We start from the raw sequence: 22,624 nt of genomic DNA, 5'->3' as shown, positions 1-22,624 counted from the left end.
AGCTCTGCCCTCATAAGACGCAGGGCAGAGATGCAAGGATGAGATGCGCGGAAAGAAACAAGGAAATATGCCTTTAGAGAAATGAGACGTGAGCTGATCCAGATGTTATCAGCCGTCGCTTCGTGTGACACTTCAGAGGAAACAACTCGTCATTTCTCCAGAAACATGTTTTCTTGTTTCCTCTCTCCTCACCATGAAAAGACGTAAGTGGGGGAAACGTGAATGCAATTTAGGAGACTTGGACTGGAATGCACCCACATACCCCTTGAAATTCAGCCGTTTAAGGATCTTTCCTTGGGTTAATCTCAATGGCTGATCTCGCATCCATGTTTCCCTAACTTGTGTCTCTTCCTTATGTCTTAGCTCTGCCGTCATAAGACGCAGGGGAGAGATACACGGAAAGAAACAAGGAAATATGCCCTTAGAGAAATGAGACGTGAGCTGATCCAGCTGTGATCTTTAGATACTTCAGAGGAAACAACTCCTCATTTCTCTGGAAACATATTTCCTCTCTCTCTCCTTGCATGGTTTCCTTTCATCCCTCCATGCATCCCCAGAGGGAGAGACTAAGACGCAAGGAAGAGGTGCAAGTGCAGACAACAGGGATGTAATTTTAAGAGACTTGGGATGCACCCAGTGCCTCTTTGAAATTCAACAGTTTAAGGATCCTTCCTTGACTTTGAGAAGCACCACTCGTCTGCCCCGCCCTGATTTGTTTCACCTGTCCCTCGTTATCTGCCTGCTCTCCTTGTGCATTTGTCTTCGTGCTCCCCTTTTCTTTTGCCAGTCTGTCTGTGTTGTTCTCTGTGTTCCTCGATTACCGCTTTGTTCCTAGTGTGGTTTTTGTGTAAATAAAAGTGTTTATTGGACACATATCTTTGACCAGATGGTGTGCCACTGCATCAATTATTTCAGTCTGTCTTTGAGAGCTGAGTGGATACGGTGAAGCACTGTACAGCGTTGCTCTTATGGAGGTCTGAGTTGACGCTGGACAACGACAGAGATTTAGTGAGGCGATGTTGGCGTCGCTGTCCTTCTCGATCTTCGTGCGTTCACTGTACTGCAGTTTGTGTTTTCTCAGTATGTTGTTTTTGTTTCCTGCACTCTAAATTTAAAATACTCCCAAACCAAAGATGATCTGATGATCTTCACCTTGCTCCACATATTCTGTTTGGCCCGTCTGCTCTCTGTTGTACATCACTCTTCTTCTCTGAAGTGCAGCTGCAACATTCAGGAAACATTTAACAGGCTGCTGCTGCAGGATGCACGCTCAGCGGCATCACAGCTGCCATGGCTGTTAAATTAGGAAGTGCGCCATTTCATATGAGCGGAGCACGCGTTTTAACATCAATATCACTGTCGATTGTGTTCAGTTAAGTGTGGGAAGCCAAAATTATGATGGACATTCGATTCACTGTGCAGCCCTGATTCCCCCCGTCAGCTGATCAATCTTATAACTTTTTTCTTTTGGTGGTTATTTGTGTGGTTTTGGAAGGAAACTCTTCAAACAGAGAGAAAAGACTGAGGGAGAGTTAGAGCCGAGAAAGATCACGAGATCTGTGTGTGCATATGTGTGTGTGTGTGTGTGTGTGTGTGTGTGTGTGTGTGTGTGTGAGAGAATAAACAGACATGGAAACACAGAGAGTAAGGTGTTTCGACAGTTTGTGCAACAAAAAACACTTTTTTTTGTGTGAGAACACATTTCAACCTTCATCATCATCAAGTTGTGAAACTCCTAAAAAAAGGAAGAAAATGATCAAACATGGACCAAATCTGTAAAATATTAAATTCCTATCAGGGGATACAAATAAGATGAGACTGAAGTTGACTATCTGAGGTTTGTTTTTCTCTGAATACATGAAAATAAATATGTTTGATGATGATAATTTAAACCTCAGTAAGCTGTTTGTCTGCTGCAGTAACTCTTTCTGCCACACGATGGCACCACTTCACAAGAGCAGACATAAACAACATGCAGCTCCTTCATCATGAGGAGTGATGGGACCAAAATAAGTTTCAAGTGTCTTACAGACCAACTGCAGGAGAGGTTTTTACAAACTTATAAAGCAAAGTGTTGATCTTAATATGATCTTTGTGACAGTCTGTGAGCTGTACTCTGCTCCTCTGAGATGTTCCTGTCTTTACTGAATGTAAATACAAATAAAGATGCTCATGTTCTAACCAGCACAAAAAATATAAACCTCTATCTTGTTAAAAGTTTTATGCTTTAAAGATTTCTTAATTCAGGTTCAGATTTTTTCTATTTCAACACCAGTGTCACTAAAAATAATGTGTGTTTTCTGTGTCTTATTTTGGTGAGTGAGCTCGTTTAAATGTGACGTTACCAAATGTTTTAAGCAAGTCCTTTGAGTCTGACAGGACACTTACAATGTTAGCGGAGCGCCCGGGGCCGCGCTGAGCCACGATCGCTCCTGAGATGGCCTTAATCCAGCTGTGCATGTCCTCTGGACTGTCAGCCTGACACACACAGACACACACACACACACACACACACACACAGAGGGAGAGAACATGGTCATGTGTCATTTTTTAGTGGCACATCTGATCTGGGGTGGTAAAGAAGTTATTTATAAATACAGACAGTGGTTTTACGTCTGCAGGGCTCGTAACGCACTGACTTCATGAGTTAAAATATACGTTAACTTCCTCTAGCAAACTAGAACCACCACCCTGTGGTTGTATGACTCCGCCCACCAGTCCAGTGTCTCTGACAATGTCCATCCATGTCAGTGAAAACATGGATGCTTCACACACAGAAGATCAGCACAGTTTCAAGATTAGAGTCACCAATTCAGTATCTGACCAAATGTCTCCCCTTCTGTTCCTGAGATATGACGTTAAAACATGATGATGTCACAGTCAAGATGACCTTTGACCTTTTGACCTTCATTATTTTATTCTGTTAGACATTTGTGTGGAAATTTGTAACATTTGTGTATGAATTCTGGAGTTATGGCCAGAAACTGAGGTCACAGTGACCTTTGACCTTCGAATACAAGATTCTAATCAGTTTATTGTTCAGTCCAAGTGAGGTTTGTGTGAAATTTAAGATTTTCTTGAGATATTGTTCTGTCAATCATATTCATCACATCATCTGTCACCTCCAGTCTGTATTAAACACTCGTCTTTATTTCATTCACCTGGTCTCTGCTGATTGAAATGAGGAAGTGCTCTGTGTTTCCTCTACGATTGCACAGGCCTGACGGGCCAACAGGCTAACAGGAATCCCCGCCAGGAGAAAAATAAATATTTCTTAATGCAAAAAATCACACCGAATGTCCGTTAATCCGGAAACCAATGATTTGTGTAAGAGCAAAAAAACAACTCTTCTGTCTCTGAACTTTGTAATTTACTGAGTTAGTTCAAAGGCTAAAGTCTGAAATGCTGATGTGTTGTAGAAGATGACTGACAGCTTTCACTCAAGAACACAAATGTCAACCTGCTGGAGGACACGTGAGGGGATCAGAGATCAGGATCAGGATCTGACTTGAGATGAGAAATCACCTGTATGTAGAAGGTTCTGGAGCTGGTGACCATTTCGAACAGGTTGTCCCTCATCATCAGCTCGCTGCACACAGACAGAGACAACAGCAGTTTTTAACGACCTGTGATGGACGGCAGCTCGCGTCCACCTGCTGACATGAAGCTCACTGACCTCTGTTTGCACTCCTGGACTTTGAGAATCTCCTTCAGCGGGATGGCTCTCAGCGCCTCCCTGTCCTGCAGGCATCAACAGAGGGAACAATAACACACACACACACACTTCACAACATAACCACAGGGAGGGATGTTTAAAATCTGCACCACTCGTCTCATCTCCTGTGCGACACGTTTCCTGACTGTATGTTTGATTTTCATTTTGTCAACAGGAGACCTTCTGTGAGACACTCTGTACTGTCATCATGTTCTCCTGTGAGATAAAGGACCAAACCAACGCTCTGCAGATGAGTCAGAGGTCGGCTGTGATCACATCCACTCCTGAAGCCTGATGGAGGTATACAGATTAATTGGAGAAAAAGTATCGGCATACTAGAGTCAGTGTTGGGCAGTAGCGTCACTACAGTAGCGGACGTTTATAGTTTAACTACATTTCTCAGTAGCTTGGTGGTAGCGTCGCTGTTTTCTGAATCAAGTAACTTCTCAGTAGTTAAGCTCTTTTATTGATCACTTAGCGCGGTAGCGTCCACACAAGCTACATTTCCAAAATCATTTCTGAAGCTCAAACGAGGCGGGGATTTCTGTTATAGACTGAAATAAAACTGTTACCACTACCACACAGAGTCACTTCCGCATGAAGCTGACGGGGGACAGCCCTCCATTCCCAAACACCGCCGTTCTGAACGACCCCCACTCCGAAATTGATTTTCAAGTCCATATCGAGTTTCCTGCATCAAACACTGCCGCCCGCTCTCCGGCCGTACTCGCACAATTCTGAAACTCGTTGTACTACAAAAGCTTGAAATGAACGTTCAACTAGTTTTTTATTGAAAATATGTCACTGTCTTCATTTATTATGTATCATTTCACTAGCAGCAAACACATTTAAAGGAGACGCTTGTCAAGTCTTTTTACGTGCGCCGTCCGTGGTGCTGAAAACCCCGTTGCAGCCGCGGCTCCTGCTGACAGCAGACCGGGGGAGAAAATGAAAAGACATTTCTTTGCTCTGTGCTTTCAGAAAATAACCAGGGTTAGGGTAAGAAAGACCAGCGGTCTGTACAGCAGTCCCACTGTGTTTGCCAGGGCATACCAGGCTGTGTGATTATGCACAAAGATTGGTTTAACGCATTGGAGCAATTTCATACATTTTCGGACATTTAACGTGATAAACTAATTTCAATTCAACATGATCATTTGCTTGGAGGATTCAGCTGAAGCATAATGAGTGTTATATGTCATTAAGATGAAGTATTTGCTTGTTTTGTGGTTAATAATGCACAAAATCCATTTGACCCCATCATGAATGGGATTTATATTCGTTCCGGCAGACAGAGGCAAAAGGATCAATGCGCAGCCTCCGTTTCCTTTGCGTCTGTCTCGTTCATTCAAACTTTGTAAACATGGTTGGGATTTGTAGGGGACATACATGTGTATGCTGCTCACTATAAAATGTGTTTACTAGCCTCATTTCTAGTCAAAACAAATCTCTTTACACTTAAAAAATACTTGTTTCAAGCAAATTTTCACTTGAAATAAGTAGAAAAAAATCTGCCCATGGAGCAAGTTTTTTTTTTTGCTTGCAGTAAGAAAAACTTGCTCCATGGACAGATTTTTTTCTACTTATTTCAAGTGAAAATTTTCCTGAAACAAGTGAAAATTGTCTAAAAATAAGTTACTTTTTAGGTGATGAGTCTTATTTCAATTGTAATGAGATTTGTTTTGACAGAAATAAATATTCTTGGTAAGATTTTGAGTTTTTGAGGAGGTTAAAGAAAAACATCAGGTGGGAGTTTACAGTGAGGAGACGTCCGTCTGAAACCAGCAGCAGCTCACACGTCTGATTCTCTCTGACTTGTTTCTGATCCAAGAGGTGACGCTTTTTAACACTCATTACGACACCCGCGCATGACTGCTTTAATACCTACAGTGGAAAATATAGAGACGTGATCTCACACACACACACACACACACTCACTGGGTGTGTCCATGTCTGTGCAGACAGGCTGCGGTTGGGACTTGCTAATCTGTCCACACGTGGATCATATGTGGAGGAATTCAGGACGCATGCCGCTGCGTGTTGAGACACGACTGACTGTGGGCAAAGCAAGCCTCGCTGCACACACGCACACACACACACGCACACACACACGCACACACACGCTCACACACACACACACACACACACACACACACACACACACACACACAGGTGTTCTGCTGCTTTCTGTCCTTCGATTTTTCTCCAGTTTCCTACATTGTTAACAGTGTAAATATTTGTAAAGTGTTAATAGTAAGTTCTAGTAAGCCGTGTGTGTGCGTGTGTGTGTGTGTGTGTGTGTGTGTGTGTGTGTGTGTGTGTGTGCGCTCACATGCGCTAACCCGTCCACAGCCCACTCTCTGCTGTAACCTGACTCTTCTTAAAGGATCAGTTCACTCACATAAGGAACAGACACATTTTCTCACCAGGTCAGATTTGTAGTAGCTGACAGCGTTTTCATCCAGCATGAAGTACCTCCTCTTCCAGTTCTTCATCTGAGGAAGAGGAGCAGAGCCATCAGTGTAGCAGTGTATCTGTTAGCGTAACACATTAAGTAAGTCCTGTGGCGGCTGCATGAAGCATCTCCATTTTAAGATTCTCTTCAAAAAGTTACTTGGAAGAAAATCATCTGCACAGGTTCAAGTTAAAGCTCCAGTGTGTCAGATTTAAGGGGATGTATTGGCAGAACTGCATGCTGCTGTTTTGTCCTTTCAACACACTGTTACTTGTAGTCAAGCCAATGCAGCAGCTTCCTGCTTCCTGCTGCTGCAGTGATGGAGAATAAGACACCACTGAGCATCTGAATGTGTCCTTTCACTTTAAAAACTCCAGACGGCTCAGCTGACAGTCAGCAGTATTCTGTACAGCTGATCAGACTGATGTCAGCAGGCGACCACATCACCACAGCTGACAAAGAACTATTTTGGAGTGAGCGAATCACCACAGACCTGAGGATGAAACTAAATTTACCACAGCACTGATAAATGGGTGGAAACAACACGGAGGAAACCTCAGGTCTGCAGGACGTCCTCAGGTTGACATGTTGTGACCGGTCATATGTCTGACCATCCGGGGGAACAGTAGTTTGACACTCTGTGATGTTTTTGTAAAATTTGAAAAAACGTCAGCAGTATTTTCAGAGTCACATGACTTTTTTGTATTCAGCACATCCTCACTGTGACCTCGTCACATGTCCACGTTTGGTCATGGACTTTCCACGTCCACATATGACGTCCAAGGTACCCTGGGTGTGTTGGTTGTTGACATTCTGGGACGCCGTGTCAACTTCAGCCTGTTACATGCATTGTCTGTTTTCAAAATACACTTCTGTTTTCACAGGAAATGTACAGTTTGCATACAGTCTCTTTCAAAATAAAAGCACTACGTCAGCACAACGCCGCCAATTGATGTTTTCTTTCCTTTAACAACATACACGTGGCTGGGTTTAGGAAAAAAGGTTTGGCTTTACAGTCTTACAGGAAGTGAACACCGGCCTCCTGAGTGAAAATCAGTGGTTGCTGGACCCATCCACCACCCCTAACACACGCCCTACTTGGACTTTCGCCCCATTAACTTATGTTGTCCCGCCACGTTTCTCCCTGACGCCACCGGGTGCCATTAATAACATAACGGCAACCCGCCACGAATCACGCTGAAGTCATCAGTGTCTGATGCTGGAAATCACTGACCAAGGTTGCAGCTTCATCTACAATGATCTATGCAACATTTATTTCATGATTATACGTTTTTAATGTGTAAAAATAACCTGACATTTCCCATTGTGATGAATTTTTTGGGAGACTTGAGGTGACTGAGTTAAGTTCATCTGCTCCACTGATTTGGACACTTCAATGTATGTCCTCTTGTTTTGGGATAAAGAGTTGGCAGTGGGAGAGGTAGTCGTTTAAATTTAAGAAGATACTGTGCTCACGAGAATGGGACAGACAGACGGAGACGGACGGATGGACGGACGGACGGACAGACCCAAGAACATAACGCCTTGGCCATGTCGCCAGCGTGGAGGCATTACAAATCCTAAATGTCTGGCTGAAGGTTTTACGTCAGTTGTCAGTTTGCAGAAGATGGAAAGTGTGTGTGTATGTGTGTGTGTGTGTGTGTGTGTGTGTGTGTGTATGTGTGTGTGTGTGAGTGTGTGTTCTCACCAGAGCTCCCTGTTTGACACAGTATCCGTCCTTGATGACGGCCTGGTCCTGGGCTCCTCTGGACAGGAAGTAGGGCAGCTGATTCTGACCCCGCTTCAAACCTCCGCGCTCCGCCTCGCTCTGCCCCTCCCCCTGCTCCTAAAACACACACGCAAAAACAACATTGTTTATATTCAGAAATCAAAACATCTGATGTGTCTAACATGTTGGCAAACAGCTGATACACAGCAACATCAGCATACGTTAAGCCTCAAAACAGTTCCCTAAAATGACTGAACTCACAGTGGACACAAAAACGAGCAAAATCAACGCAGGAGTCGTCGAGAACATCTCTTTTAATTCTGCGCATTACATCCTACATTACCCACAATGCAACTCAACCATGTACTTAATAAAGTGACATCAATGGAGGACATTTACAGGGTGGCTACAGGTATCAGGTGCTTAAATTTAAGGGATAGTTCAGGTTGTTTGAAGTGGGGTTTTACGAGGTACTTATCAGTGTGTTACCTGCAGTCGCCAATATGGAAGCTAGACAACGTCCTGCTGTGGACGGGTCGGCAACAAAACTATAAAAAGTCCCATCTAAAAAAATCAATATCAGTTTAAGTTTACGCTATATTGAGAATATTTTCACTGCCTTACCTTAATGTCAGAAACTGATTTCCAGTGGGAAAATGAAGCTGTGTATTTTGCTCTCTCTCAGTCATTTAACATCGCTGAACACATGAGCTGCTGGTCTACTGCTGCCTCGTTCAGTTAGTTTGTTTGTGTTATTTTCTGACTTTGGCGGTTTAGGGGTTAATTCAGATTCACCAAGTCACACAATTACACAAACTGACTGACTGATGGAGGCAGCAGTAGACCAGCAGCTCCTGTGTTCAGTGAGGTAAAATTACTGTTTTTGTCAATAGAGTTTGGTGGCTTTGACGAGAGCGTAAATGGGGACCTAAAGCTTTTAGCAGGTTCCCCGTAGGAAAGGTAGTGAAAATATTTGTAATCTACTGTACACTTTAACTGGGATTGAATTGTTTAAGGTGGCTAAAATACATTTTGTTTCTGACCCGTCTCCTTCTGTAGACGGGGCTTCAACGTCGAACTCCAGTCTCCAAACTGGGGGCGTGTTGACTGACATCTACTATAGGTAACACACTGACTGTGGAGAAGAACCTCATTCGACCTCACGTCAAAACATCTGAACTATACTTTAATTTTTTGTATCCACTGTGAGTTCAGTCATTTTAGGGAACTGTTTTGAGGCTTAACGTACGCTGATGTTGCTTTTTAAGGCGTTTTCAAGATAATTTTTAACCAGATTTAAGATGATTTTTGGATGAATCATGTTATTCTGACTGAAGCACTGCAGTTGAGTACAAGCTCAGTAGTATATATGTGTGTCATTAGAGTGAGCTAGGTTCACCTACATTTTACCAACAGGTAGGAGCAAGTATAAAGTAAAAAGACAGAATCAGGTTCCCCACTGGCTCCCCACTGGAGTGTGGGTGTTCAGTTTTACATTTTTTAAGCCTTTCGGTCATAAAATTCAAACCAGCCGTCACTCGTCTGTGCTGAGGCTTGACGGGTCACGTGTTTGTGGCTGCATACCAACACTGACAGGACCGGACCTGCAGAGCTGCTGCTAACAGCTGCTAATACAACAGTGTGTGTGTGCGTGTGTGTGTTTGTGTGTGTGTGTGTTACCTGCGTGGCGGTGACGATAGGGACTCCTCCTATGATTTCCATCTTGTAGGAGAGCTGTTTCATGGCTCCCAGTACTTCCTGTGGCGTCTCTGCGTGGGCGGTTGTTTGGCCCTCGCCTGGCTTTGGCACCTAAACACACAACAAGAGATTAACAGCCGCCCTGTCTGTGAAGCTCTCGGCTTACACACACAGGCTTTTAAGAGTTTAAGGTTTAAACTGTCTTTTCTTCTCCAGAGGAATCTTTCATCTCATGTTTGGCCTCCAAAATCTTCACATTTGATGTGTGATAGTAGTTTATAACAATAGTGGAGCTGTATGGCACGGAGAAAACATCAGGCTGTAGATACACATAACACTTGTTGGGAGACACATTCACTGTTGGTTTGGATCTTTTCATGGAATTTGTTTACGGTAAGAACTGGAATTTGACCTTTGACCTTTTGGATATAAAATGTCATCACTTCATCATTCTATCCGATTAGATCTCTGCGTGACATTTTGTCATAATTACCATGTGAATTCTTCAGTTGTGGCCAAAAGCATGTTTTTTGAGGTCACACTGACCTTTGACCACCAAATTCGAATCACTTCATCCTTAAGTCCAAGTGGACATTTGTGCCAAATTTGAGTAAATTACCTCAAGGTGTTCTTGAGATATTTTGTTAATGAGAATGCAACAAATGAGGTCACAGTGACCTTTGACCACCAAAATCTAAGTCAGTTAATTGTTGAGTTCAAGCGGACGTTTGTGCCAAATTTGAGTAAATTACCTCAAGGTGTTGTTGAGATAGTTTGTCAATGAGAATGCGACAGATGAGCTCACAGTGACCTTTGACCACAAAATTCTTATCAGTTCATTCTTGACTCGAAGTGGACGTCTGTGCCAAATATGAGGACATTTTCTCAAGGCCTTTTTAAGAAAGGGCATTCACAAGGATGAGACAGATGCAAGGTCACATTGGCCATGACATTTGACCAACAAATTCTAATCAGTTCATCCCTGACTCTAAGCGGACGTTTGTGCCATGGCTTTCTTGAGATATCGTTTCCACAAGAATGAGACTGACGGACAACCTGAAAACATTACAGCTACGGCTGTCATCAATGCCGTGGCATAAAAATGCTGCATCCTTTAACACCACATCAGGGAGTCGCACTTGTTTCAACTCTCAGTGACCAGAAAAAAAATAGTTTAAATACGCAGCGCTCTCATTGGAAGAAATTGACAAAACACGCTGCCTCAGGAAAAACGCTTTCCTCTTCTACGAGTCGCAGCTGCACTTCTTCACTTCGCCATCTTCTATGTGTTGTTGTTCTACGTGCTGGTCGGCGTTCTTCCTTTGGCATTTAATGGCAGACTAGAACACATGTGGGCGTCTGTGCCGCTCCGTCAGGTCCGGGGAATTGCATCCTTGGTACTTATGGTACTGGAGAAAAGCAAATACTGACATGGTTTTAGAGGTTTGGCATCGACTTGGGACCAAAGTGCAAAGACGCTACAGTGCAGATGCGGACACCGACCAATCAGAGCAGACTGGACTTTTTAAGGAGGAGGACTTAAAAGACAAGCGCTAAAACGGAGCCTATAAGACAGAGGGTGAGGTTAAGTGGGTTTTTTTAACATTATAGTCCGAACCCAGAACTAAAATATGAACGTGAAAATGAGCATCGTAGTTCCTGAGTAAGGAGCAGAGACACGATGTCAGACCCCTGCAGCTACACGTGAATATAAACCCTGTCTGTCCTCTTCCTCTCTGTCCCCTCACACTCTGCTAAGCCTCAACTGAAAAGTCTCTCTGGCCTGATGGGTAATTTTCCATCTGCTGTGGCCTGAGGCAGAAGACAGAGCGGCCTACAACAACAGGAGAAACAGGGTCACATATTGATCCATCAGTGTGTGTGTGTGTGTGTGTGTGTGAGGCTCACTGTAATCTTGGTGGCATTGTTGAGAACACTGATCCATTCCACCAAATCCTGCTCATCGTTGGCCTGCAGATAAAACTTCCTCATTCCTGCATTTATAACTACAGAGACAGACACAGAGACAGATGTAAATGTGTAGGTCGTTACTTTCTTCTTCCTGTGAAATATTAAAGTAGAAAACACCAGAGGAAGAAGAAAACACTCTGAGCTTCATGCAAATCATCATCTAAAAATATCAGTTTATTTCTCAGAGGATGTGTGTGTGTGGGTGTGTGTGTGTGTGTGTGTGTGTTAACATCCCATCCCGATGTAAATACACACATGCAGAGGTCAGGTCAGCGTCATTGTACAGTTTCCTCCTATTGAGTGACAAAAGCTACCGTTGGCCACCAGAGGAACAACAACAAGCAGTGAAGGACAAAAGAGAGGAAATAAATCTAACGGAAGAGGAAAGGAAGGAGGGAGAGGGAGGGAAAAAAAGGACAAGGAAGGCCAGAAGGGGGAAACAAGGAAGGAAGGAAATAAGGAAGGAGTGGGAATGAAGCAGATTGGAGAGGAAGAGAGGGTGGAGGAGAGGAGGGGCAGGACGAAGGGAGTGAACGGAGGTTGGAAAGAATAGTAGTTCGTTGCAGAGCCAGAAGTACGTGGACTCCTGAAGCCATGCAGCAACCCAAACCTGCAGTTCCTCTAATGTCCACTTGGGGCTGGCATGTGAAAATGTAGGAACATGTTTACAGCCTGGTCTCTGTAGCTAATTTCAACAATCACAACTGTGCCCACGAGATCTCTCACTCTGTCTCCATCTCTTCCTCTCATCCCTCTCTTCATTATCATAACATCAAAGATTAACACTGCACATGAAAAATTAACATAGCTAACGCTAATGAGCACACTCACTTTCACCTACTGTATGTGCAGCTTACTTCAGTGCAGAAGAGTTGTTAGGCTATGTGCTTTGAGTGGTCAGCAGACAAGAAAAGCACTACACAAGTGCAGTCCATTTATCAGGTGGCCGGTATCTTTGGACCGGGCCTGGCACAGGCTGGTGGACAAATGTCTTTTTATGGTGACCAGTGAAGCTTAGTTTTGATTTTAATTCAATCCATCCATCCATTTTCATCTGCTTATCCAGGGCCGGGTCGCGGGGGCAGCAGGCTGAGCAAGGCACCCCAGACATCCCTCTCCCCAGCAATGCTTTCCAGCTCCTCCTGGGGGATCCCAAGGCGTTCCCAGGCCAGATGAGACATATAATCCCTCCAGTGTGTTCTGGGTCTGCCCCGGGGCCTCCTACCAATGGGACGTGCTTGGGACACCTCCAGCGGGAGGCGCCCAGGAGGATCCTGATCAGATGACTGAACCACCTCAATTGACCTCTTTCGATGCGAAGGAGCAGCGGCTCTACTCCGAGCTCCCTCCGGATGTTTGAGCTCCTCCCCCTATCTCTAAGGCTGAGCCCAGACACCCCACGGAGGAAACTCATTTCAGACATTTGTATCCATGATCTCATTCTTTCGGTCACTGCCCACAGCTCATGAGCATAGGTGAGGGTTGGGACAGAGATGGACCAGTAAATCGAAAGCTTGGCCTTCCAGCTCAGCTCCCTCTTCACCACAACGGACCAGCACAGCGCCCACATCACTGCAGAAGCCGCACCGACCCGCCGATCCATCTCATGCTCCATTCTACCCTCACTCGTGAACAAGACCCAGAGATACTTGAATTCCCTCGCTTGAGGCAGTAACCCGGAGAGTGCAATCCACCAGTTTCCGGCAGAGAGCCATGGCCTCAGACTTGGAGGTGCTGACTCTCATCCCAACTGCTTCACACTCAGCTGCAAAACGCCCCAGTGCATGCTGGAGGTCACAGTGTGATGAAGCCAACAGAACTGCATCATCTGCGAAAAGCAGAGATGCAATTCTGAGGTCCCCAAACCGGACCCCTTCCTCCTCCTTCCTCCTCCTTCCTCCTCCTCCTTCCTCAATTCAATTAAATCTTATTTATAAAGTCAAATATCACATATCATAATTTGCCTCAGAGGCTTTACAGCAAACAACATCCCTCTGTCCTTAGGACCCTCACAGCTGATCAGGAAAAACTCCCCCCAAAACAACCTTTAACTGGGAAAAAATGTTAGAAACCTCAGGAAGAGCAACTGAGGAGGGATCCCTCTTCCAGGACAGACAGGCGGACAATAATTGTCATAATGTTAACAATGCAGCTAAGGAAGTTAGCATTTGGTCTCATATGCATATGGAATATGATGCAGATTTGGAGTTTATTTGTGAGTGATTGAAATACGATGACAAAACAAGATTTTGCACATAAGGCCCCTCAAAAAGTTAAAATGGACCCTGTGAGCTGGTTTGTCTGCTGGACCAGATGCAGCTGTGATGGAGAGATTTCACTGCAGCCTTCAGTCCTACAGACGATGAGGAAGGGTCCGTAAGGTAGTCAGTGGTTGATGTTAGTCTTATAAATTGTTGTGGAGTTTTGAGTCGTCATCTGCTGACTAACTGGGAACGTTACCACTGAAAGGTGACCTCACTGACTTGGGTTGAATTCTGTTAGCCTCAGGTGTCATGAGGTCAGAAGCTGACGGCTGTATGCATGTGTGCAGCCAGTTTGATTTTCATTTTAAATTTCTGTTCATTGTAGCGTTAGCAGGGTGGGTTTTTTTTTGACCCACCAGGCTACTGTAGTTTTAAAAACATCCTAAAAACACATATGATGCTTGAGGCTGGCTGCAGTAGAGGTGCTCCTCACACGCTCTCCCCCAACACTCGATCGTGTTTAGAGCAGACGCGTTGTAACAAAGGTATAAATGGCAAACGTAGTAAAGTAAAAATATTCTCGAGTAAAGAGCAGAAGTACAGTTTAAAAAAGGAACATGAAAAGTACTTGTTCCTTAAAAAATATACTTTTGTTACTCCAAGGGTTCAAAACAGAAATCCACAAGGCAACAGGTGATGTCACAGAGGCTACGTTCATTATTTTATACAGTGTTTGGAGGGAGCAGAGGGTGGAGGTGAGGAGGGAGAGAAAAAGGAGGAAGGAGAATAAAATCAAGGTGAACTTACCAAAGCAGAACTCTGCCTTCGGTCTGAGTTTAGTGGCATCACTGACCTGAACGAGAGGAAGTAAAGAGGGACACATTCATCCACAGTTCTCACACTGGCACTGTTAGCATGCTGATGCTTATCTTCACAGTGATCACCACCTTAGCTTAGCATCTTAGTGTGCTATCAACGGCTAATCAGCACTTAAGACAGAGAGAGAAGGGACTGACCTTGGAGATGTAGGTGAGTTTGAGAGAGCCCACCTTCTCTGCACCTTTAGGCAGATTCTGAACAAAGACACAGAAATGTATATATAAGTACAAGTAACATCATCATCGCTGGAGGGGAGCTAAAAGCTGAATGCAGCATCATAGTTTTGGTCAACAGTGTAAACTCAGCAGGGAATATCAGTTATCAGCAGCCTCCATCAAAGCTGCTGCCAAAAACCTGCACCTGAGGTGTTTGAGGAATTCCCCCGCTGAGGGAAATATTTAAATACTACTACTATTAACCTTTTCAGTTTCTGTTCTTGTTCCTGTTTGTCTGCTTTCGATGTGTAAACCTCTCAGATGGGTTTGATAAGTCCTTATCCAACTTGTCACTCACGAGCGAAGAGCGTTTCAACCGCCCGCACGGAAATCTGTGCTCAGCGCAGTTCTCTCCTACAAACCCACCACTTCCTCTTCTTCTGCATCCAACCTGTTAAAGGCTTTCCTACCTTTGTTTATGCCTCATATTGTTAACACTCCACCTTCCTCTGGTGACGAACCTCCTGCTGTACCCTATTATTCTGTGTACTGTACAGTGGATTGAGACGGTGCACTTTAAAGGAGCAGTGTGTAGGATTTAGTACGAATTTGGGCATATTGCTTTTCGAAGGAAAAGATGAAAAAATGTGTGAGAACAGCCTGTTTTTTAGAGGTCAACTATCAGATGTTGGAGGTGTGTCACTGAACGCACCATCAAGGAGACTTTTGAAAGCTGTCCCTGCTTTGAGCTGCAATATAAATACCAGCTACTTGATTTTACCGGGAAAATGAAGCACATTTCACGTCCTTGCAGGTAGATATTCATTGTGAGCTGATGTTCGTAACAGCTGACTGAAAAGAAGGAAATCAGTCCATTTGTGTTACTTTTTTTTTTTTTTAAGATATTTTTGGGGGGCATTTTCAGCCTTTAATTGATAGGACAGACAAGTGTGAAGGGGGGAGACAGAGAGGGAGTGACATGCAGCAAAGGGCCACAGGCTGGAGTTGAATCCGGGCTGCTGCGACAACAGCCTTGTACATGGGGCGCCTGCTCTACCACTAAGCCACTGACGCCCTGGTCCATTTGTGTAACTGATGGGATGCAGTAAATACCAAGTTCATTTCCTTATTCAAAATACCAAAGGTAAACACCGTGATCACGCACAGACACTCAGATGTTTTCAGTGCTGACTAACCAGAGAAGAATCTCTCCTGATGTCAGAGACATGGGAGCAGTTCTGCATCATGTGTACATATTTATCTGCGCACACGCCCACTGATGAGCTCACCTGTGGGTTGTCCATGTACCACAGCAGGTCGCCCTGCTGAGTGTCCAGGATGAAGTACCGCCGCAGGAACCTGCCGCTGCTCTCATTCTCCTCGATGTCCAGGAAGCCGCAGATGCGATTCTGTCGGTCCACATAAGGCATCGCAACGCCGACCAGCTCAGCCCGCCTTGGGGCATCACAGGAATGCTGCCAGGAGGCGGGACAGGACGACATTTAGCTGACACACTCATTCAGAATAACTTACAGCTGCTGTCATCTCAAGTAAAAGCTGCATGTTTGTCACAAACTGTTTGAAGCAGGTGAAACTTCTGACTCTCCAACACGCTAAAGAGGACACAGTCATGTTTTTTTCTGTGCTAATCAGCGGTGGTATAAAGTGTGAAGATACGCTCTGATACAGACGATAAAGGAACCACAAACAATCGTGCATCTGTGGCTCCTCAGTGGGTCCTAATCTTTTAATGTCAGTTCATGCAGCTCAAATTTTCAGTTTCAGGTTTTTATTTTATTGTACTTTGCTGCAGATGACGAATTTCAAAACACCTGAAAAAAAGGTTTACAGTGTGCAGCAGCCTGCAGGAAGTGTTATGGCCTTATCTGTGTGTGTGTGCTTCTGTCTTTCCAGGCTGCAGTGACGTAAAGTTCAACATCACATCAACACTAAATACCTGTGGTTACACACACACACACACACACACACACACACACACACACACTCTATTGTTTCTGTGGTTTACACACTCACCTCACTCTGACAGAATGAGCATGTCTCCTGAAATCACTGGTTGTGTCCAGACGTTCAGCGTCTTCACACACAAACAACAGTTCTTTTTTTGGTACCAACCGAAATGTGTCTGTAGCACAGAGTCCTGAAAACTTTACAGTCCTGACAGCTGGATCTGAACGTTTGCTCCAATGTGTAATACTGCTAACTTATTAATCAGATTTTAATGAATTGATCTGGGCTGAACCTGCTGTTCATAAATCAATCACTAGGTTTTTGTGTGAAGTTCTTTGTATCTACTGACTGGTTTCAAACCAGTATATAAGTTTTGCACTATAACTCAGTAGCTCCAGGGTGTTACGATGGTGCGATTGCAACAATAAGCGCTGCAAATTCTACACAACCTTGCAATTTTGTCCAAACACTGCAACTCTGCAGAACATTTGAGAATTTAACTATAAATGTGTAAATACTAATTTTATTGTAGAGCTGCTTGCAGCGTATTGATTTCATGAGGCTGAGTCTGAATCCATGTAAACATGTTAGTGTGACTGAAATGGTCCTAAAGTGAATGTGTCACAGTGGGACTAACACACCCAGATCATGTGACTCCTGCATGTATACAGTCAATCAGACCCAAACTGGCCGAGGCGCTCTGAGCATGCTCCACAGTTTCCGCCCCGGGCTTTGACCCAGAAGTCCAATAGCATTAAATGTGTAAGAGAAGAAGAAGCCGGTAACAACATGGAGAAATCTACGTCCAGAGCTGTGACTTTTTGGACGGACCAAATGTACAGAGCTGTAAAGTTGTCCACCATGGTACCAGTTAGCTGCTAGCTAACTGTAGCTAACTTGTTTGTCCATTGTTTGGTCTGTGACGTAATAGGTCAACAGGAAAAAGGTCCAATACTAACAAGCTGAAAGGGGGCATATCTCCACCTATCGTAGAGGAGTCGCACATACTTGGCTCAATAAATGGAAAGTGACGTCTTCAATTTGCTTATTTTGACCAAAGAACCCAAAGACTCTTCATTTACTGTCTTTAATGATGAAGAAAAGGAGCAAATGTTTGATGTTTTTGCTTGAAAAAGGACTGAAATGATAAATCGATTCTCAAAATACTTGATTATTTTTATTTTCCCGATTGACTTCCACGTGATGCAACATAACAGCGAATGATTTCTGTCGCTGCTGATGTAACGTGGTTCCAATGTGCATCCACACATGATGTTTTGTTTACCATATACAATAATTAACATTTGGAGTACAGTGCATTGTACAGCTCTGACCATGTTCTTATGGGTCCTTGAAAAGTCCTGGAAAAGTTTTGAATTGTTTATATGAAAGTGTGGGAACCCTGCATGTGGCACCGAGCATGTCACACAGTGAGTGTAAGTGCAGCAGTCAGAGCGGGTGGATTCAGGGACAGTCGTTACACATGTAAAAATAACAATGGAGAAAAGGGAGATCAGTTTTAAAACGCCATTGTTGCGACTCCTGCATCTGTTTCCCTCGTTGGCTGTTTACTCTCACACACACTACAGGACACATGGTGATTTTATCAAACATGGAGGCTCCTGATTCTGATCAGCCGAGCGCCAACGCTACTACATCTCAAAATATATATATAAAATGCAGCTTCAGGGGCTTTTCACACCCTTTTCCTCAAAAAAGCAAAGATACTTATTCATATTTAAAGTCACTGAACATTGTGCAAACTATTGTCAATCAGCTGCTCCAGCACAAAACGATCTGTATCAGACCTCTATCTCAAATCTGTGTTGGTGAAACTCTTTCGCTGAGGCACTGCCAAAACTTTAGACCTATCAATGATCTGTGAGACAAGCGATAACCTGCTTCCTCAATACCATCCTCTTTGGCGTGGCGTGGTGATGGCAGCGTTACTGCACAGGAGTGGAAATGTATCAGAAAAATGCACATGTAATGACAGTGAATTGCAGATTGAGTGAGTGTGGAAACACTGAGACATATTGTTGAAACTGCAGTTATAATCAGAATCACATCTTTACGCTGAAAGAAAGGTAAAAACATTGGAGGTGTTCTGTTATTAAGCTGTGGTTTTACTGGTCCAGCCCACCTGAAATTAAACTGGGCTGTGTGTGGCCCATGAACTAACAAACAACCACACAAAGTTATTACGACTTAACATCCTGTGTGGACAGCTCCTCATTAAACTTGATTTCTCACCTGAAGAGCTATGACTTGTCAGGAAGTATCGTTATAATGACAGGATTGTGGGTCATTATATATTTTGATATTCGACCTCAACAATGAGTCTCTCTTCATTCATTCTCCGTCACACTCGAGACACAGCAACAGCTACAGAGTTCTCTTTATACGTCCATGGTGAGGAGAGGAGTCGAGCTGCTACGGGAGCTGGTCTGTGCAAGCCGAGAGCGAGTGGAGGGAAAATAATATATAATATTGTATCATATTTGATACCATCTCACATCGCATCTTGTTAGATAGGCTAGCTTCCATCGGCACCACTGGCACTTCCCTCACCTGGTTTCACTCTCATCTCTCTGGCCGCACTCAGTATGTACACCTCAAAAATTTCAGTTCCCAAACTTCTCCTGTCACACGCGGTGTTCCCCAGGGCTCTGTCCTGGGCCCTCTACTATTCATTATCTATCTGTTACCTCTCGGTCTGATTTTCAGGAAATTTGGCATTCAGTTCCATTGCTACGCGGATGACACCCAGCTCTATCTTTCCACCAAGCCAACTTCCACTCTGCCGCCCACCTCCCTGTCCCACTGCTTACTGGAAATTAAATCTTGGTTTTCACACAACCTCCTCAAACTCAACAGTGATGAAACTGAGGTACTCCTTGTAGGCACTAAATCCATTCTGGCCAAACCGAACAGTTTTCCTCTCACTAATGACAACTCCACAGTCCTTCCCTCCCCTCAGGTTAAGAGTTTGGGTGTCATCCTCGACAGCACACTCCCCCTGAAGCGCACATTAACCATGTCACCAGGACTGCTTACTGTCATCTGCGCAATATCAACCGTCTTCGGCCGTCTCTCTCACCTCACAGCACTGCTGTTCTCATCCACGCTCTGGTCACATCCCGTCTTGATTACTGTAATTCTATCCTCTCTGGTCTGAATCTGCCATAAAATCCAGTATGTGAGACATATGTGTAAATGTAGAGGGTAAACTTTTACAATATACAAGTCAAACAAGAAGACAACACTGGCCTGCTTTCTCTTTACACTGCAAACCTACACTGATCCTCTGCATGATTTTAAAGGTACCACGGGTTTATTATTATTTAAGCAATATCACACTCGAGCTCGTGATGTTGTACTGTGATATCATCACGGCTGTGATTTGGTCGTAGGCACTCGGCCTGCGGCCTCGTGCCGAAGACAATTTTTATTTTATACAACAGTTTAACAGTTAAATAAGCAAGGCTGATTAAGAAATGTTGAAAAATGAGGACAAAATAGATAATTTAAGCATTTCATTTGTCTTCTGCCAACAAAAATAGTTCCCTCAGGACTCCGCTGTCACCGTTGCCATGTAACGCAGACATGGTGCGCCAGGCACTTACTCTTTACACACATTTATCTACACATTTCCATTAATTGTGCAGCTGGTGAAATAAGTCTCTGGTGACTGCATGGTGGACTGTGGCTTCACAGGCACAGCCGACTCTGCCTTCTGATCTGACAGTATGTTGCTTTTCTCCAAGTCATTGAGCTCCGCTGATGAAACACTGACAAACCTGGATGTGTGCTCAGATGGATTCAGCTTCTCCTCTCCCTCATCTTCCTCTGATGACCATTCATAGTTCAATTCAAATCTTATTTTAGGAAATAAATCCATATTTTTGGCTGCTTGACAGTGGATGAATTAATTAGCCTACAACGCAACTGCTGACCTAACTGACACTAACCGACAGTTTTGATTTGATTGTTGATTGCAATCAGCTGTGAGGCGGAGTGATACATACACAGTGAAATAACCGTGATGTTGTACTCCAATATCATCACGGTTTTACTGTCTCTCGACCAATCAGATTGCAGGGCTGGAACTAACTGTTGTATAATAAGGATTATTTTTTCCCCATTAAAGGGTTTCGGGCAGTTTTTCCATCTCCACTGTGAGTGTCCAACGACAGAGGGATGTTGCACGCTGAAAAGCCCTCTGAGGATAATTGTGATTTGTGATATTGGGCTTTATAGATGAAACTGAATTGAAAACTTAAAATGTTATGCAGCTACTGACATAAAAAAACAAACATGATGACAGCGGAAAACACACAGATGAAGTGAATATCTGTACAACAGCAGGCTGCAACTAACTATAATTTTCACTCATTTTATTCATCGATTACTAAAATAACTGCTGATTAATTTTCCTCCAGTCGACTAATCGATTAATCATCTCACCTTCATCACAGAGAGGCACCTTTACATTCTGTAATAAGATGGAAAAACTACATGTAGTGTAAATCACACACACACACACACACACACACACAGATGTCTGTGGGAACATCTGGAGATTTAAAATCACTGCTGAGAGATATTAATATTACATATCATGATGTTTCTCTGCAGGAGACAGACCAGAGAAAACCTATAACGCATGTAATTACAGTGATTGTTGGATGTAATGAACCAGCTGTAACTGTGATACACACACACACACACACACACACACACACACACACTCACACACACACACACACACACAGGTATAAAACTGACTGGCAAAATGAAGCAGCCATCAGAGCTCAGTTCTTCCCTGTGGAGATCAAACTGTTGTCACAGGCCTGAAAACATCGACTGATTTCCTCCGCCGCCTCCATGATCGCTGTGTCCGCCTCTCTAAACCCTCCGATCGGCCCTGTGTGTGTGTGTGTGTGTGTGTGTGTGTGTGTGTGCGGGGTGTCGGTGTGTGTCGGCCCGGTGTCACCGTGAGGACGATCACCGGCTCTAAAGGCGAAGGATTGTGGGTTTACTTACACAGTTCGGCTCAGTCCGAGTTCGGTGTGGCAGCTGTCCGGTACGAGCGACAAGTTACCCGCAAAACAAACTGCTTCCGGTTTCAGCTCGGAAAAATAAAAGCGTTTCCAAGCGATGACGCTACTTCCGCGAGGACTTCAAAGTAAAATAGCTTATTGGCCTCAGGGCTGTGAATGTGTCAGTGGTGGTGGAGAAAGTGCACAACAATATTACTCCAACACAAGTGAACATCTCTGAGTCAAATTATTACTGGAGTTAAAGTACTGGAGTAGGGGAGACCGGGGACGGCTTCAACCAGTGTTGGGCAACTTATGTCTGGTTCACACTACACGACATTTCTGTCCGTTCTGATAGTCACAAGCCCTTTTTAAACAGGAATTGTGCAAATTTACAGGAAAGCCCAATCACTCTTTTTTCAGCATTGGCAGTATAAAAACAAAATCGGGGAGTGCAGCAAAATGCCGCCTACCTACTTTTGTTTATACAGAATGCGCCTTTTTCGGGGCAATGGGGGGCGTGAGCAAGTAACAAAACGTGTAGCTCAGCGTGTGACGTAAACAGTGACGTGGGAGGGAAGCCGTGGCTGGTCAGTCCTACAATTCTCTTATAAGTTGGCCCATTCTTCACCGTCCCCATCATCTGACGGTTGGCGCGCAATTCCTTATCTCCCCAGTTGCTCATCTTTACAGTGTCTGTCAGGTTTGTGTTTCCCTCTTGCTACTAGCTGCTCGCTAATTCCTGCTATCAGCTGTTTCCTGTTTTTCCACCGCCAGTGGCTCGCACATGCGGCGTCATCAACAGCTC

At 44.2% G+C, this 22,624-nt stretch overlaps 1 protein-coding gene across 4 annotated transcripts in view; it reads right to left on the bottom strand.

Annotated features, from left to right (window-relative positions):
- Nucleotides 1–21,916, bottom strand: part of plekha1b (pleckstrin homology domain containing, family A (phosphoinositide binding specific) member 1b) — a 30,593-nt gene extending 8,677 nt beyond the window's left edge. For all 4 annotated transcript variants that reach the window (XR_004500790.2, XM_033611144.2, XM_033611145.2 and 1 more), the window contains exons 1-11: nt 21,821–21,916; nt 16,096–16,281; nt 14,789–14,845; nt 14,580–14,625; nt 11,506–11,603; nt 9,580–9,708; nt 7,879–8,016; nt 6,142–6,210; nt 3,677–3,741; nt 3,526–3,589; nt 2,389–2,478 (exon numbers count right to left, since the gene is read on the bottom strand). Coding sequence is in view for 3 of the 4 variants with exons in the window: in XM_033611144.2 (XP_033467035.1) it covers nt 2,389–2,478; nt 3,526–3,589; nt 3,677–3,741; nt 6,142–6,210; nt 7,879–8,016; nt 9,580–9,708; nt 11,506–11,603; nt 14,580–14,625; nt 14,789–14,845; nt 16,096–16,236 (897 nt within the window). In the remaining variant the exon portion in view is untranslated. The remainder of the gene's footprint in view (nt 1–2,388; nt 2,479–3,525; nt 3,590–3,676; nt 3,742–6,141; nt 6,211–7,878; nt 8,017–9,579; nt 9,709–11,505; nt 11,604–14,579; nt 14,626–14,788; nt 14,846–16,095; nt 16,282–21,820) is intronic.
- Between the last annotated feature and the right edge of the window lie 708 nt (nt 21,917–22,624).

This window comes from Epinephelus lanceolatus, chromosome 21 (genome assembly GCF_041903045.1).
Source record: "Epinephelus lanceolatus isolate andai-2023 chromosome 21, ASM4190304v1, whole genome shotgun sequence".
NCBI classification, from domain to species: domain Eukaryota; kingdom Metazoa; phylum Chordata; class Actinopteri; order Perciformes; family Serranidae; genus Epinephelus; species Epinephelus lanceolatus.
This window is presented reverse-complemented; position numbering and strand designations above follow the sequence as displayed.